Source organism: Eublepharis macularius, chromosome 7 (assembly GCF_028583425.1).
Source record: "Eublepharis macularius isolate TG4126 chromosome 7, MPM_Emac_v1.0, whole genome shotgun sequence".
NCBI classification, from domain to species: domain Eukaryota; kingdom Metazoa; phylum Chordata; class Lepidosauria; order Squamata; family Eublepharidae; genus Eublepharis; species Eublepharis macularius.
In genome coordinates, this window is record NC_072796.1 from 4,948,962 (window position 1) to 4,965,564 (window position 16,603).

At 44.8% G+C, this 16,603-nt stretch overlaps 1 protein-coding gene across 1 annotated transcript in view; it reads left to right on the forward strand.

Moving 5' to 3' along the window:
• Window positions 1–447: 447 nt before the first annotated feature.
• PFDN1 (prefoldin subunit 1) overlaps window positions 448–16,603 on the forward strand; it is a 68,625-nt gene continuing 52,469 nt past the window's right edge. The window contains exons 1-2 of the mRNA XM_054985444.1: window positions 448–541; window positions 15,036–15,202. Of these exons, the coding sequence (XP_054841419.1) occupies window positions 509–541; window positions 15,036–15,202 (200 nt within the window). The 5' untranslated portion in view covers window positions 448–508. The remainder of the gene's footprint in view (window positions 542–15,035; window positions 15,203–16,603) is intronic.

Consider the following 16,603-nt stretch of genomic DNA (forward strand, 5'->3'; position numbering starts at 1 on the left):
AACCTACTCTAATTACGAGATGGGTAGCTGTGTTAGTCTGTCTGTAGCAGCAGAAGAGAGCAAGAGTCCAGTAGCACCTATAAGACTAACAAAATTAGTGGTAGGGCATGAACTTTCATGAGTCACAGCTCACTTCTTCAGTTTGTCTGTCTGTAGCAGCAGAAAAGAGCAAGAAGCACCTATAAGACTAACAAAATTAGTGGCAGAGTATGAGCTTTCATGAGTTACAGCTGTATCTAATTTTGTTAGTCTTCTAGGTGCTACTGGACTCTTGCTCCAAGGACGAGCGGATTGTGTATTCTATTGCAATACAAACTAGTTGCCACAAGCGGTTAATTACTGGTGGGGATTTTCTGTTCTCGCAGGGGATTCACCTTCGCGCCTCTTAGCTTTACGCATGCGCGGGCGGAACCCGCGAGGCAGCGAAAAGGGGCGGAGCCACGCCGGAAGGCCTCGGTGGCGTCCGTTGCCAGGCGCGCACGCGCAGTCGTTCCCCCGAGCAGGCAAAATGGCGGCGCCCGTGGACCTGGAGCTGAAGAAGGTACCGGGCGGAGCGGAAAGGAGGGCGGGAGGAGTCTGGGCAGGCCGGCCGGCCCCGCTGCGCGCCGGGTGGGCTGGGCCGGCTCGCGTCTCCCCTCGCGCGAAGGGCTCCTCGCACCGGCGCTTCCTCCCGTCCTGCTCGCCCCTTGGCGGTCGCGTCGGAGGGCGTGCCCTGCCCGATTTCTGTGGGGAAGAATGGCCGCCCCCTTTCCGTGGCCCTAACTGAGATCCGTCCCAGCAGGTCCCGCGTTTCTTTCCTTTCTCACCGCCCTCAGGGGAGGCGGCGGCGGCTCCAGGCCGAATGGGCGTGAACTGGCTCGCTAGCACCCCCTTGCCCTTCACTGCCCACATGTCCCTGGGGAAGTGACTGGCCTGGCTGGCGATCGTGGGGAGTAAAAAAAAAAAAAATCCCAAATATAAACACTGGAGAAAACTTCCCCTTTCCATCCCGTCCCAGCACCTGCTACTTCTACCACGTTTCACAAGCGGTGCCGACTAGCAATTCTTAAAGAAAACAAGATGGGTAGCCGTGTTAGTCTGTAGCAGTAGAAGAGAGCAAGAGTCCAGTAGCACTTCTAAGACTCACAAAGTTTGTGGTAGGGTAGGAGCTTTTGTGAGTCTGGTATCTGAAGAAGTGAGTTGTGGCTCACAAAAGCTCATACCCTACCACAAATTTTGTGAGTCTTAGAAGTGCTACTGGACTCTTGCTCTCTTCTACTGTTAAAGAAAACACTGCACACAGGCAAGGAGACAATAACTCCTTGGACAAATTCTTCTGTTTTTGAGAGGAGCAAATCCACAGCATTTTCTCTGATCAAAACCTGTGTCCTAGAAATCTTTCTTTTCTATTTCTGTTCATTCAACCCACTGGTTTTGAGCAGCCACTAAAAATTTATGTTTAGGTAGTTAATGAGAATCTCCCCACAAAATGATAGGTTTATGCAGTTGCTTTGTAATGTTTCCATATTTCTATAACAGCAGCCAAAAATCTAGCAACCCTATATGTAATCCAAACATCTTCATTGCTCAGTAGCCTGGAAGTTTCGGAGGCTGGAGAAATTTACTAATCCTTACTAATTAGGGGTAAAATCAGCTCCTGCCTAAGTTTTAAAAATGCAGGACATCTTAAAAGTATGTGGTCAATGGATTCAAAACTATTAAGGTTGCAATTACATGTTCTCCCTGAGTATGGAATGCCTGACAAGACTGCAGATGGTAAAGCATTAAGACACGCCAACATAAAGGTGTTATATTCAGGATATATTAAATCATAAAAATACATTATGATACAAACTGGTTAGGGGAATGCCAGCTGTGAAGGTTGAGCAAACTGTTCTTGACCTTACTGAGGCCAGTCCATCTAATGTCAGTACCTGGTAAGTTGGAAACTGTTATTAAAGAGAGAATTAGTAGGCACATTGATGAACAAAAGCTATTGAGGAAGACTCAGCATAGGTTCTGTAAGGGAAGATCTTGTCTCACTAACCTGTTAGAATTCTTTGAAGGAGTGAACAAACATGTGGACAAGGGGGAACTAATAGATGTTGTCTACACAGACTTCCAAAAAGCTTTTGATAAAGCTTCTCATCAAAGGCTGCTAAGTAAGCTCAATAGTCATGGGGTAAAAGGACCCCATCTGGGTATGGATAAAAAAAATGGCTAATGATTAGGAAACAGAGTGAGTATAAATGGGCAATATTCACAGTGGAGGGTGGTAAGCAGTGGGGTACCACAGGGCTCAGTATTGGGTCCGTTGCTTTTTAACTTGTTCATTAATGATTTGGAGTTGGGAGTAAGCTGAAGTGGCTAAGTTTACGGATGACGCTAAATTGTTCAGGATGGAGAGAACCAGGGAGGACTGTGAGGTGCTCCAAAGGGATCTGTCGAGGCTGGGCGAGTGGGCGTCAGCATGGCAAATGAGGTTCAACATGGCCAAGTGCAAAGTAATGCACATTGGGGCCAAAAATCCCAAATATAAATACACAATGATGGGGTCCAAACTGGCGGAGACTGACCAAGAGAGAGATCTTGGAGTCATGGTAGATAACTTCCTGAAAATGTCAATACAGTGTGTGACGGCAATAAAAAAGGCCAACACTATACTGGGGATTATTAGGTAATGAATTGAAAACAAATCAGCTAGTATCATAATGCCCCTGTATAAATCAATGGTATGGCCTCATTTGGAATACTGTGTACAATTCTGGTCACCACACCTCAAAAAAGATATTATAGCACTGGAAAAAGTGCAGAAAAGGGCAACTAAAATGATTAAAGGGAGTGAACACTTCCCCTATGAAGAAAGGTTAAAGTGCTTGGGGCTCTTTAGCTTGGAGAAACAACAACTGAGAGGTGACATGATAGAGGTTTACAAGATTGTGCATGGGATAGAGAAGGTAGAGAAACAAGTATTTTTCCCCTTTCTCACAATACAAGAACTTGTGGGCACTTAATGAAATTGCTGAGCAATCGGGTTAGAATGGATAAAAGGAAGTACTTCTTCACCCAAAGAGTGATTAACACATGGAATTCACTGCCACAGGAGGTGGTGGCAGCTTCAAGCATAGACAGCTTCAAGAGGGGACTGGATAAACATATGGAGCAGAGGTCCCTCAGTGGCTATTAGCCATAAGGTATAGATGGAACTCTCTGTCTAGGGCAGCGATGCTCTGTATTCTTGGTGTTTGGGGGGGGGGGGCAATCAGTGGGAGGGCTTCTAGTGTCCCTTCCCCACTGGCAGACCTCTTGATGACACATGGGTTTTTTTGGCCACTCTGTGACACAGAGTGTTGGACTGGATGGGCCACTGGCCTGATCCAACATGGCTTCTCTTATGTTCTTATGAGGTGCTTTTATGATCAAGATTTTTCAGACAAATTTGAATCAGATGTCTTAGCTCATCAGCATTTTCTCTCCCCATCAATTCTGTTGAAATCTCTAGGCATAAATCCTAGAAATTGACCATAGCAGCTTGGTTTTGAGACCCCCTTATCTGTACTATCTTACCATCCCGTGATACTGCAGACGCTTTCTTATTTGCAAGACCCAAAATGAATATTCTACGCATGGGAAATTTTTGAATGTGCCCTATTCTGACAGAATTTGCCCTTGTGGCCTTAGTATGACTGAAGCATCTTTTCAAGCCCTGCTTGAATGTAGTATGCTCTTTGAAAATATCAGGGACTAGTAACAAAGCCTGTTGTGGGAAAAAATACAATGGGCTCTAGAAAGGGGAGGGCGGGCAGGCGGGCATTCCCTCCTCTGCCATGACTGATCCCGGCTGGGTGAAGGTGGGGGGGCAGACATTGCCACCTGCTTCACTCCTGATCCTGGCCAGGTGAAGGGGGGACAGGCATTGCCACATGCTCCGCTACCAATTCCATCTGGGTGAAGGGGGATGGGCAATGCTGCTTGCTCCGCGTCTGGTCCTGATGGGGTAAAGGGGCGGGTGGGCATTTCCACCTGCTCTGCTCCTGATCCTGGAGGGCTTGGATATTGCCTCCTGCTCCATGCCTGATCCCAGCCAGGTGAAGGAGGGGGAGGGGGCAGGCATTGCCACCTGCTCTACGCCTGATCCTGGCTGGGTGAAGGGGAAGTGGATATTACCTCCTGCTCGGTGCCTGATTCCACCTGGGTGAAGGTGGGTGGGCATTGCTGCCTGCTCCGCGCCTACTACTTTTGAACAGGAGTTCTTAAGGGATGTCTGTGGACTTGAGAGAACAAAGATTAACAGTTGGAACAATCTCACTAGAGAGGAGAGGAGAGTTTTAAATGGACTATCTGCCGATCCTAATATCTTCATTAAGCCAGTGGATAAGGGGGGGGGAGGCTTAGTGATACGGACACACAAAATTACGTCAGAGAAGTCACGCAGCAATTAAATGATGGGCAAAGTTACATGCCCATAATGCATGACCCCTCAAAACACATAGAGTGCATTATTAAAATTACAGTAGATGATGCATTAGTACCAGGATACATTGCAAACCAAGGTACACAAATTTTTGATCAATCCCACAAAGACACATAAAGAAGGCCACCCACCTCCAGGCAGGCCAATTGTGTCTGGTTCAGATTCCATACTTGAACCTTTGGCACTATTTGTAGATCAGTTCCTTCAGCCCCTCGTCAAAAGAACATCTACTTACGTGCAGGATACAAGGGAAGTCAACGTGTTTGATAGAAAGACATCCCCTTGACAAAAAATGCAGTGATGTTGACCATGGATGTATGGTCAACATCACTGCATTGTGGGTTTCGACGTACCCGCAGTTTTAAAGACATACTAGCGCACTATGAGTTCCGTTCTACAACTGAGGAAGCAATGTCCCCAAAGGGGCATTTTCGTTGCGGTAGGTGTGATATCTATGATCTAGCCACCACATGTCCAGAGTTTACAATCACTAGTACAGGATGCACAGTTAAAGTCAACCAGTTTTCCACGTGTAATTCCATGGGGGTAGTGTATATTATCGCCTTACTGTATGTGGGCAGCACTCAAAGAGCAGAGATGGTCTGGGTCCAAGAACATATTTCAAGGGTTAAAAAATAAAACAGCGGAAGCACCTCTCACTCAGCATTTTTTGGAGTGCCGTACTGATGCCAGACAGCTCAGATATTCGGTATTACAGGTTGTCAAGACAGATAGGGCCAGGGATCAACGTAACAAACTTCTCAGGTGAGAATGTTTTTGGACGTATGAATTAAATACCATAACACCACAAGGTTTTAATCTTATGATTGACTAGTAACAAAGTCCATTGTGGGAAAAAATACAGTGGGCTCTAGAAAGGGGAGGGCGAGCAGGCAGGCATTCCCGCTTCCTCCATGGCTGATCCTGGCTGGGGGATTGTGGGGGGCAAACATTGCCACCTGCTCCGCTCCTGATCCTGGCTGGGTGAACTGGGGGGGCAGACATTGTCACATGCTCCGCTACTGATTCCATCCGGGTGAAGGGAGGTGGGCAATGCTGCCCGCTCCAGGTCGGATTCCAACGGGTAAAGGGAAGGACGGGCATTTCTGTCTGCTCCACTCCTGATCCTGGCCAGGTGAAGAGGGGTTGGACATTGCCTCCTGCTCCATACCTGATCCCAGCCAGGTGAAGGAAGGGGCGGGCATTGCCACCTGCGCTACACTTGATCCTGGCTGAGTGAAGGGGAGGTAGGCATTGCCTTTTGCACTGCGCCTGATTCCGGCGGATTAAAGGGGGAGTGGGCATTACCAGCTGCTCTGCTCCAGATCCCAGCTGGATGAAGGGGGAGCAGGCATTGCCTCCTGCTCCACACCTGATCCCAGCCAGGTGATGGTGGGGGGAGGGCAGACATTGCCACCTGCTCCACATGTGCTCCAAGGTGGGTGAAGATGAGGAACGGGCATTGCCACCTGCTCCATGCCTGATCCCAGCTTTGAAGGCAAGGGGTGGGCATTGCCCCCTCCTCCGTTCCTGATCCCAGCTGGGTGAAGGCAGGAGTCAGGCATTGCCCCCTGCTCTGCTCCTTATCCCAGCTGGGTGAAGGCGGGGGCCAGGCATTGCCACCTCCTCTGTGCCTGATCCTGGCCTGGGCTTCCCGGCTGGCACACTGCCTGAGGGACAGACTGCCTCTTCTGTGCTTCCCTCCATGGCAACACCCTCTGGTGGTGCACCAGGTTAGGAAGTGAGTTGTCTGGAACATGGTTAACTTTTTATATAATAGGATTATTCTTGTTATTTGTAGGAGATTGGTTAGGATTGCAAATACAGAAGGGAGAATGGAGTGTGTGGCTTTAAGAGAATCAAATGCAGTTGGACAAAGGATGCAGATCCCCTTTTACAGATATCAATTTACATTAGAATTCACATGCTCATTGACCAAACAAAGGGAGGTAGTGAAAAGAAGTGGAGACTGCCTTTCGTGAGTAAAAAAAACCTCTTTGCTGTTTGTTTAAAACAGGTTACATTAAGGCATGATATTAGTGGTGTGTTCTTTATGCTGTAGGTTATGAATATCATTCCTTTAAAAAGTTATTACAAAACAGGCAAGTAGCTAGCATCCTGTCGGGACGAAGGGATGAACGGACCACCTGCAGTATCTCTGGGTTTGGGTCGAATGGATGGAGATTTGCAGTAACTAATAGGATACAGTACTCCTTGTATTGGTGAACCTGAAAGAATACATCACACGTTCATAAGGGAAGACTGTTTCAGGATAATTAGCAACATCATAACTATATTGTAACCACCTACATCAATATTTATATCCACACTTTGCCTGGGTGAACTGCAGCCTAATTTTCCTGCATTTATTGTGGATTGATGGACTGATTTTTACAGGATTGTAAATTGCATTTTTGCACTATTTATTCATATATTTATTGTATATTTATTGGGAATTATATGTCAATAAGCTTGGGGATACATTAAGGTTTGAGTAGGTTTAAAATTGTGTTACTCAAGGAGTACCGGCAGAAAAGGAAGTTATGATGGTTGGTAGCTGATGTTGTAAATTGTAAGTTGTAAACTGTATAACTTTGCTGATTATTATATGGGCACTTACATATTTTTTGAGCACTTGGCACTTTATAAATTAAGTAATCGGTATTGAAATCACATTAGTGTTTATTGTACTTAACGGGGATGTGAGTCTTTTTGGTAATCGTTACTACCTGTAAGAGCCCTATTGTTGTGAGCTGCTTCTGATCCCAGCTGAGTGACGGGGGGGACGACGACAGGCATTCCCACCTGCTCCGCACCTGATCCCAGCTGGGTGAAGGCGGGGGGGGGCATTGCCACCTGCTCCCACCCTGCTCCCAGCTGGGTGAAGGTGGGGGGTGGGCATTGCCACCTGCTCTGCTCCTGATCCCAGCTGGGTGAAGGGGGGGGGGGTCGGTTCTGGCACCTGCTCCGCTCCTGATCCCAGCTGGATGAAGGCGGGGGCGGGCATTGCCACCTGCTTCTCTCCTGATCCCAGCTGGGTGAAGGCGAGGAGCAGCCAATTCCACCTGATCCCAGTCTGGGCTTCTTGCTTGGTGTGGTCTTGGAGGAATTGGCTGCCTCTTTTGTGCTTCCCTCCACCGCAGCGCTCTCTGGTGGTGCACCAGGGTAGAAAGTGAGTTGTCTGGAACACAGTTAGCCTTCTCTGATATGAACCTATCCATCCACTCTAGTCATCTCAAATACTCAAATGGAAGGGCTGTATTGTAGCGATGGGGTCTCAGATGCTTCGCTAATGTGTTAGGGACCGTAGACTTTATCACTGTATTGCCTTACATATTATCTGTTGCTTTAAATATGTACTCCTATGTACCACCAGTGCTCCATGTTGTCTAATGTCAGTCCTAGAATTGATTATGTTCTGTTTCAGTATTTTTTCTACTGTATATTGGATTCTTGCTAATACTGTGTCTCTTAAACTTGTATCTATTTACTCTATGGCATTGTTTATGGAAATGGCTTTGATACTGTATTGAAATGTACTTGATACTGATTGTACTAATCTCATATTGTGTAATCCACCTTGAGTCTCATAAAATAACATAAAATAAATAAAGAAAGAAAATCTTTGGAGACTCTGCTTCAGGTGCCCCCATCATCTAAGGCTAGGCAGGTGATAGCCCAAGAAAGAGCCTTCTTGATAATGGCGCCCAAACTTTGGAACTCCCTCCCTGGGGAGATCCAGGGAGTCAGTCAGTCTCCCTTTTTTGTTGTCTTCTGTCAGTAGGTGAAGACTTTTTTGTTTCATTTGACATATAGCCGGTGACCATTACTGGCTCTCCTCCCTGGTTTTGCTGTTGTGTGTTTATGTGTTTTTATTAAATTATTTTATATATTCTTTAAATGCCGTTTTAATGTAAATAAGTTTTTATAGTCACCACCTTGGGGATGTTATTTGGGTGAAAAGGTGGCATAAAAATGTTTTAAATAAACAAATTGCTGCACCACACTCTATCCCTGTCTAAAGTAATTTCTAGTGACAGCTTTGCCTGTTGATTTGTTTTGCTGCAATTCCTGGGCTGGGGTCAGTGATTATTTATTTTAGATTTTTATTCCGCCCTCCCTGCAAAGGCAGGCTCAGGGCGGATTACAACCATTAAAAACATTTATAATGGAATATATACTTTAAAACAGTTTAAGACCAGACTGTAAAAACAGTATAATATAAATATTCAAATATTTTAATATTTTTAAAAAATCCCCAAAATGGCAGCGGCTCTCGTCCGGCATCCTGTTTCACAGAGTGGTCAACCAGTGACTGTGGAGGGTCCAGCAATCTGGTCTTGGAGGTCCAGGCCGTTTCCTGGTGTCTTCTCCTGGTGCTGGTGTTGAGAGGTTTATAGCCTCTTGAGTAGAGATATGAAGGCTTGGAAGAAATTAGCCCCACCCTTTATTTCTTGAAGACTCCCCCCCCCCAATTTCCATATGAAACTTTTTTCTTTTGGAATTTTTAATCTCTTGTCTTAAATCAATAGGTTTAAATGAAGACAATTTCGATAGGTGTATTGCTTCAATGTGAATAATTCTGGCAACAATTAATATGCTGCGTTGTGCTTATGATAATCCCGTGATACTTAATGGCTCGGGAGCCACATTTGGCTCTTTGATGTGCCACCTGTGGCTTTTCTGGGCTCTGTTCTCCAATATTGTTTGAATGATGAATTTCTGTTTGGGTTTAATTTTTTAAGATGTGTTTTTATTATGTATCTTTTAAATCAGTTAGCCACTTTGGTGGCCCTGATGAGAGCAGAAAGGAAGAGTATAATTTCTGTAAACAAAATAAACAAATAGTACGTTGCCTTCAACAGCTAGTATCACCTCTATCATGTCCGGATTCAATTTCAGCTTATTTTCCATTATCTGATAGAGCAGGTTCAGGGCAAGAATTTTCTTCATGTTCTTATGGTATTATGTGGTAGGACAGAATTAAGATATTAAGTAGTAGCCATGGAGTACAGGAGTAGTTCAATGGTGCATTTCTTTCTGTCACAGCAATTCAGTTTTACTAGCTTAGTGATAGAGCTCAGCATCTAATGGGTTTTTTTTGCTCTGAAATAGTTGAGATTAAAGTGGCAATTATACTTGAACGTTCCCTTCACCTGCCTTGTCATTAAAAAAAAAAAAAACTTGTTCTAGATTTTGTAGCTGTTGACAGAATTCAGCTCCAAATGCTTGGCAAAGGATTTTAAGGCTATGTGGTTTCTCTCCCACTACCAAAGGCCCTATTTTGCACCTAGGGATGTAATTGAATGGGCTTGATCGCACTGTTATTGTACTGTGTCCGTTTCAGAAAGAAAAAAAAGAGGCTGGAAAATTTAGTGTCACAATCTTTCCTGATTCTTTATACTGATTTTAAATGTTCAGGTATAAAACTACAACTCTGATGCCAATCCATTCATTGAATTCTTATTGCTACATCTGCCTTTTCTTGCAAACATTCTTAAACATTCATTAAGTAAAATATGTGTGTCAGAAATGAACTCCCTGAGAACCTGAATGTTTGCTCAAAAAGTTAAAGATCAAAAATGCTGTAGTAATAGCTAACTTGTACATCAGTTGGTGGTGGTAAGCTGCCTCCTACCAACTGTTGCTGTGTAGAACAAACTTCCACTGCTTATTGAATGAAGGGCAGTGGCCTGGAGAAAGCTTAGCTAGCTGAGCAAACATCATTTGAGTGAGTCAGGGTAGCTGCTTCAAGGAGCAGAAAAACTAGGGAGGGGATATAGAAGACGCGTTAAGTTAGCTGCTTAAGCAGCTTTTAGACGATTATTCTTTCTCTCCTTACAATCTTTGAATTGATTACTGCATATGTTAAAAACACCCTTTCAGTGAACAGCGAGTGCTGTTGGACCTCTATGGCTTCATGGACTCAATGAAATGCTGTTTCATTGTAGAAACTAGGTTTGCCAACCTCCAGGTGGAGCCTGGAGATGTCCCAAAATTGCAATTGATCTCCATATTAGAGATATCCATTCACTTGGAGAAAATGGCTGTTTTGGGGGGTGGACTCTGTGGCATCACATTCCTGCTGAATGTTCTCCACTCCCCAAACTTCAACCTTCCCAGGCTCTGCCCCCAAATCTCTAAGAATTTCCCCAACTTAGGGTTGGCAACTCTAGTAGAAATGTAAATATTTTTAATACCATCCCCCCCCCCCCCCCGCATTTTTGCCCCTTTGGGGAAAAAAGAAAACGTCTTCACCAATACCAGAATCCTGTCAGTACCCATAACACTAACTGGGTCAAAATGATCCATAAACAGATGATATACTAACAGTGCAATCTTATGGCGAGCTACTCCAGTCTAAGCCCATTGAAGTCAATGAGGATTGCACCTTAAACATTTCTTCTGACTGACCATTGTTATAACCAGCATCCAAATCAGAGTGTATTCTCAATATTTTGTCAGCAAAAAAACTTTGCAAAATTTCACAACTAATTGCCTGTTCCTGAGACAATAAAGGCTCATTTAAGAGTCAGCAGGGATGGTTGTGAAATAGCTGATGCAAGGGTAGCAGAAACGTAGCATTTCTTCTCTGCTGTCACTGTAGGTGTACAAGTCTTCCAATGGGCTCCCCAGCACAGTCTGTCAGATTTAGTATGAGTTTTCCACTTGTGGCTTCTCTTCCTCCCTTGTGACTTTCAAGAAGGCCATTAAAACATTTATCAAGCTTTTTACTTAATAAGGCTGATTTGTGTTTCTTTAATGGTGCTTCTTTAACATCTATTGGGCTGTTCTTTGTGATTTTATTCTGGAAAGTTTATAAATTTGTAACGTATACTTTCTAGGTTGTTGTGAGCTGCTATGAGCGCACTGTGTGTTGAGCAGGATAGAAATGTTTTAATAAATATATTAAGCAATAATTATTGAGTGTTAGGGATGGAGCAGGATCTGTAACCTGAAGCACCTGAATATGTTTTTGTACCATTTGGGAAAACAGAAGAAAAGGGGTTAAAAATGGATACCATCTGTGGGAAAGGAGGGTTTTAATTACTTAGACCAAAAACCAATCTTCTCTCTATGCAGGCAGCAATATTTGGACACAGTACAAAAAACTCCCCTGAACTGGATGGCTCAGGCTAGCCAGATATCTATTATTCACTTGTAAAATGTTGTGTACAGTGTGAAGGCATGTGTTCATTTGCATGGATGTGTGTACATGTATGTGAAACTTCGTGTGCACACACATTTATTTACTTCGTTTATACCCCAACTTTCTCCCCAGTAGGGACCCAAAGTGGTTTACATCATTTTCTTCTTCATTTTATCCTCACAGCAACCCTGTGAGGTGGTTTAGGCTTAGAGTGTGTGACTGGCCCACAGTCACCCTGCAGGATTTGAACTTGGTTCTCCCAGATCCTAGTCTGACACTTTAACCACAACACCATGCTGGCACCCACATTCACAGTGAGTGGAGAGAATGTGTGCAAGTTGATTGCTGTATCTCTTCCCCTTCACTGCAAATGATTGTGTGCTCCCAATGGTATGTGCTAATCTTGAGCATCCAATACTTGTCTTAAACAGATGGCAGCTGCAATATTTCTTAGAATGATGGTGTAATGATTTGCTTGTTTGCTTTATACCTTTTACCTTTGTCTTTGGACCTTTAGTTCAGCTCCTCGTTATGTTACCCTAAACTGTTTCCTTAGGAAAGCCTTGATCCCCGTCAACGCTCCTTTTATTTCTACTCTCACAGAGCTACAGGTGTTCTCTACTTTACCCAAGCTTTTACCTCGAGAACACATAAGAACATAAGAACATAAGCAAAGCCATGTTGGATCAGGCCAGTGGCCCATCCAGTCCAACATTCTGTCACACACAGTGGCTAGAAATCCAGTGCCATCTAAAGGACTGTCAGTGAGGCCAGGACACCAGAAGCCCTCCCACTGCCTTCCTTCCAGCACCAAGACAACAGAGCACCACCTCCCCACAAAGAGAATACCATCTATCTCCTGTGGCTAATAGCCACTGATGGACCTCTGCTCCATATATTTGTCCAGTCCCCTCTTGAAGCTGGCAATGCTTGTAGCTGCCACCACCTCCTGTGGCAACGAATTCCATGTGTTTATCACCCTTTGTGTAAAGTAGTATTTTCTTCTATCTGTTCTAACCCGACTGCTCAATAATTTCATAGAGTGCCCACGAGTTCTTGTATTGTGAGAAAGGGAGAAAAACACATCTTTCTCTACCTTCTCTAACCCGTGCATTATCTTGTAAACCTCTATCATGTCTCCCCTCAGACGTCTTTTCTCCAGGCTAAAGAGCCCCAAGTGCCTCAATCTTTCCTCATAGGGAAAGTGTTCCAACCCTTTAATCATTTTAGTTGCCCTTCTCTGTACTTTTTCCAGTGCTATGATATCTTTTTTAAGGTGTGGCGACCAGAACTGTACACAGTACTCCAAATGAGGCCTCACCATCGATTTATACAGAGGCATTATGATACCGGCTGATTTGTTTTCAATCCCTTTCCTAATAACCCCTAGCATAGCATTAGCTTTTTTTATGGCAGTCACACACTGTGCTGACGTTTTTAGTGAGTTATCTATCATGACTCCAAGATCTCTCTCTTGGTCAGTCTCCGCCAGTTCAGACCCCATCAACTTGTATTTATATTTTGGATTTTTGGTTCCAATGTGCATTACTTTGCACTTGGCTACATTGAACCTCATTTGCCACATGGATGCCCACTCTTCTAGCCTCGACAGATCCCTTTGGAGTGCCTCACAATCCTCTCTGGCTTTCACCACCCTGAACAATTTCGTGTCATCTGCAAATTTAGCCACTTCACTGCTTAATCCCAATTCCAAATCATTAATAAACAAGTTAAAACACCTTCCCCATTGTGTTTGTGTAACTATATTGCTGTCTCCCAAGAGGTTTTTGTTGCCACCAAAGGCTTTCACCATAAATCTCCTCTTATTAACTGGTACTACAGGATGCCATGTTATATGTTAGTTTGACAGAACAATCAGCGCATGAGAGTAGTTGTTTCTTGCTTAAACAAAAGTAGAATTTATTTGTAAGTACATAAACATGGTGGTTGTAGAGTTTTGATAAGCATACTGGTTTCAGAATCGTTCTTAGGTTTGGTAGTTTCAGATGTAATTATATCTTCTTAAAGGTGTATCCACAGGCTCAGTCTAATTTTCCACACATCTTCGCTAGCAGACTAACCTCTCTTCTCATCCACACAGACATAGATTCCCTCGGGCCTTTCCTCACAGCTTGCCTGACCGAGATAAGATAATCTCTTTCTCAGCTATACACAGACTGATCCAGAAGCACACACAGTTTGTATGACTTAAACAGAATCCTTTCTGAGACATACAAAGACAGGCTTTACCAGAATCTCCTGGCTGGTTAACTCAGAAACATGGAGACACAGGCTCTCTCAGGCACCACCCAGCTTGCCTGTTTTGACCAGAACGAACCCTTTCCCTCAGATCTCAGACTGAAAACTGCAGATCTCTCTCCCCCTTGGGTACCAGGGCCGGATTGACAGGGGGGCAGGGGGGGTAGTCTCCCCCTGGCGCCGTCAAAGAGGGGGCGCCGGGCGCAGCTGCCAGCCGCCGCGAGTGCACGGACAGCTGAGCAGTGGGCTGGAAGCCTGCCCACGGCAATCACCAGCCCTGAGGGCAGGGGGTGCGCGGCAAGCCTGCCGCCCCGTCAGCGCGCTGCTCGCGCGGCAAGCCAGCTGCCCCTTCGCGCTGTAGAGCTGGCAGTGGCAACGTGGGTGTCTGGGAGGCCACCCGCGCCATTCGGCTGCCCCGCAGGACAGGGGGCGCGCGGCAAGCTGGCCACCCCCTCAGTGGGGCAGGCGAATGGCATTGGCGGCCTCCCAGCCACGCCAGCTCCACGGCACGCTCCGCCTGCGTGATGACATCACGGAGTCACGCAGCACCAGGAACGCAGGGGTGGGGCAGACTTGGGTTGCCCTGGGCGCCAGCAACTCTAGATCCAGCCCTGTTGGGTACAGCTACCCTCCAGGCCCCCTCCTCTTCTCAGAGGCCTGCATTTAAACCCACAGAAACAAATACTAAAAACCCCGCATTAGCAAGCAGAAATAAAATCCAAACTATTTATATGCAAAACATTACAGATGGCATTACATTTAGTTTCTCAGAACTAAGAAGCATTTCCAGCGTCTTCCTTTCACCACTGGAAAAGTAACCTGGCTTGTTATGATGAGGACCAAGTTACAGGGCGCGCTGTGAGGGCTAAGAAACACCTTCCGCTCAGAGCGGCTGGTGGCCATCCAAGAGAGGATCTGCTTGTCCTATTCAAGGGTACAGGCTAATTGTTGGGAGAATTAAATAGAGCAGAACTTGAGATTTTCTGAAGCCTCTCCAGTCTCTGCTGAGCTCTATAAATGGGCTGGGAAGGTATATAAGGAGATATTTCAACATAGACTGAAAATACGTGCAACTAATGAACGGAAATTATTTATGTTGAAAATTTGCATGAATAAATTGGTTGCCGATAATTTTATTTAGCTGTAGCTACATTTGTATTCTCTTTTTATCAGGCATTTACTGAACTTCAAGCAAAAGTCATTGATACCCAGCAAAAAGTGAAACTTGCAGATATACAAATAGATCAGCTAAACAGGACAAAGAAGCACGCACATCTTACAGACACAGAGATTATGACCTTGGCTGATGAGACACGAATGTATGAAGGTGTAGGAAGAATGTAAGTGAACATTTCTATTTATGAACCTTTTACAACATTGAATGTGAATAATATTGCCAATAAAGTCTGAAGTTCTGTATGTTACGTCTCACCGATTCCCATTCAGAGGGTCTTGACCACTAGTAAGTGGCTTGGTTCAGACCATGTCACATGAAACCATGGTTTAATTAAAATAACTCTGGTTGGTATAATCTCCTCTACTATGACTAGTATGACTAGTTCAAGCACATCAAACCAGAACACAAAGTCATGATTTGAAATTGGTTTATTAGCCACAGTTACTTATGGCTTCATGTGACGCATGAACCCAAACATCCTGGCTTGTTTCCTGGCACCCTCTTCACCGCAGTGTAGACCAGGAGGATGCCAGATGCTTTTCTGCAAGCGGTGATGGGTGGGGGAAAGAGGAAAGTCAACAAAGCCGTCATCATCTGTTAAGGCAAAGAAGGATTTGAATGCTTGTCTATGAGACACATCCAGGTTTCACAAATTGGCCATACTTAAAATGAACCATGATTTTGTGTTATGTCTCAACTGAGCCACTGAGTGATAGTTTGGGGCTCTGTGTGTTATCCCATTTCTCCAAATTAGCTTGAAGCAGCTTACAATGCAGTTTAAAAATATACCAAAATAAAGCCATATAGAGAAAAAAGCTTCGTCTTCACAACACTGTTGCCTTCAGCTTCCAACCAAATGCCCTCCAGAGAAGAATGGGGTCAATAGATACGGATGATATCGGAGACGGAGTTTGGAATGCGTCTATTCATTAATTACTAAATACTGGCCGGAAGAAGAATGGCTTCGAAATGAGCAGAGCAACAAAAGGCCGGCAAAGCTCGTAGCCAGCTTTCGGGAATGCCAGCTGCCCTGAATCCAAGTCGGAGCTCTCCCCGCACCCAGGGGAACGAGCGGCGTTTGTTTACCCATTTGGGTCTTGACTGTATTTGCTCCAGTGTTTGGGCACATTGATCTATATATACTTATGTGAAATACTAGTTCCACATGATGTGTATGTAGGGGACTATGTATCTGTATGTGAAATTAATTATATTGGAATTTGCCCATTGAAGGGCTTTATAAATACGGACCATATCGTCCTATACGGAATATTTTTGGTTGTACTTCCTTGAGCAGGTAGTCTTAAAGGTACTACTGGACTCCTTACTATTTTGCTACTACAGACTAACATGGCTAACTCCTCTGGATCTGTGTGCTGTTTTAATTATCATTCAGTTCCTAGTCATAATGGATGATTCCAGATTTTCTTTTAAAATCGTTCTGCTAATACCCTCTGACAGTCACGTGTTGGTGTATCCCAGGAGTCACAAAACCCCTTTATAGCAAAGAGAGCTGTTGGTGTGGGAATCCAGTGGTTGCAGCAGGGGGGGACGACAGTCAGGT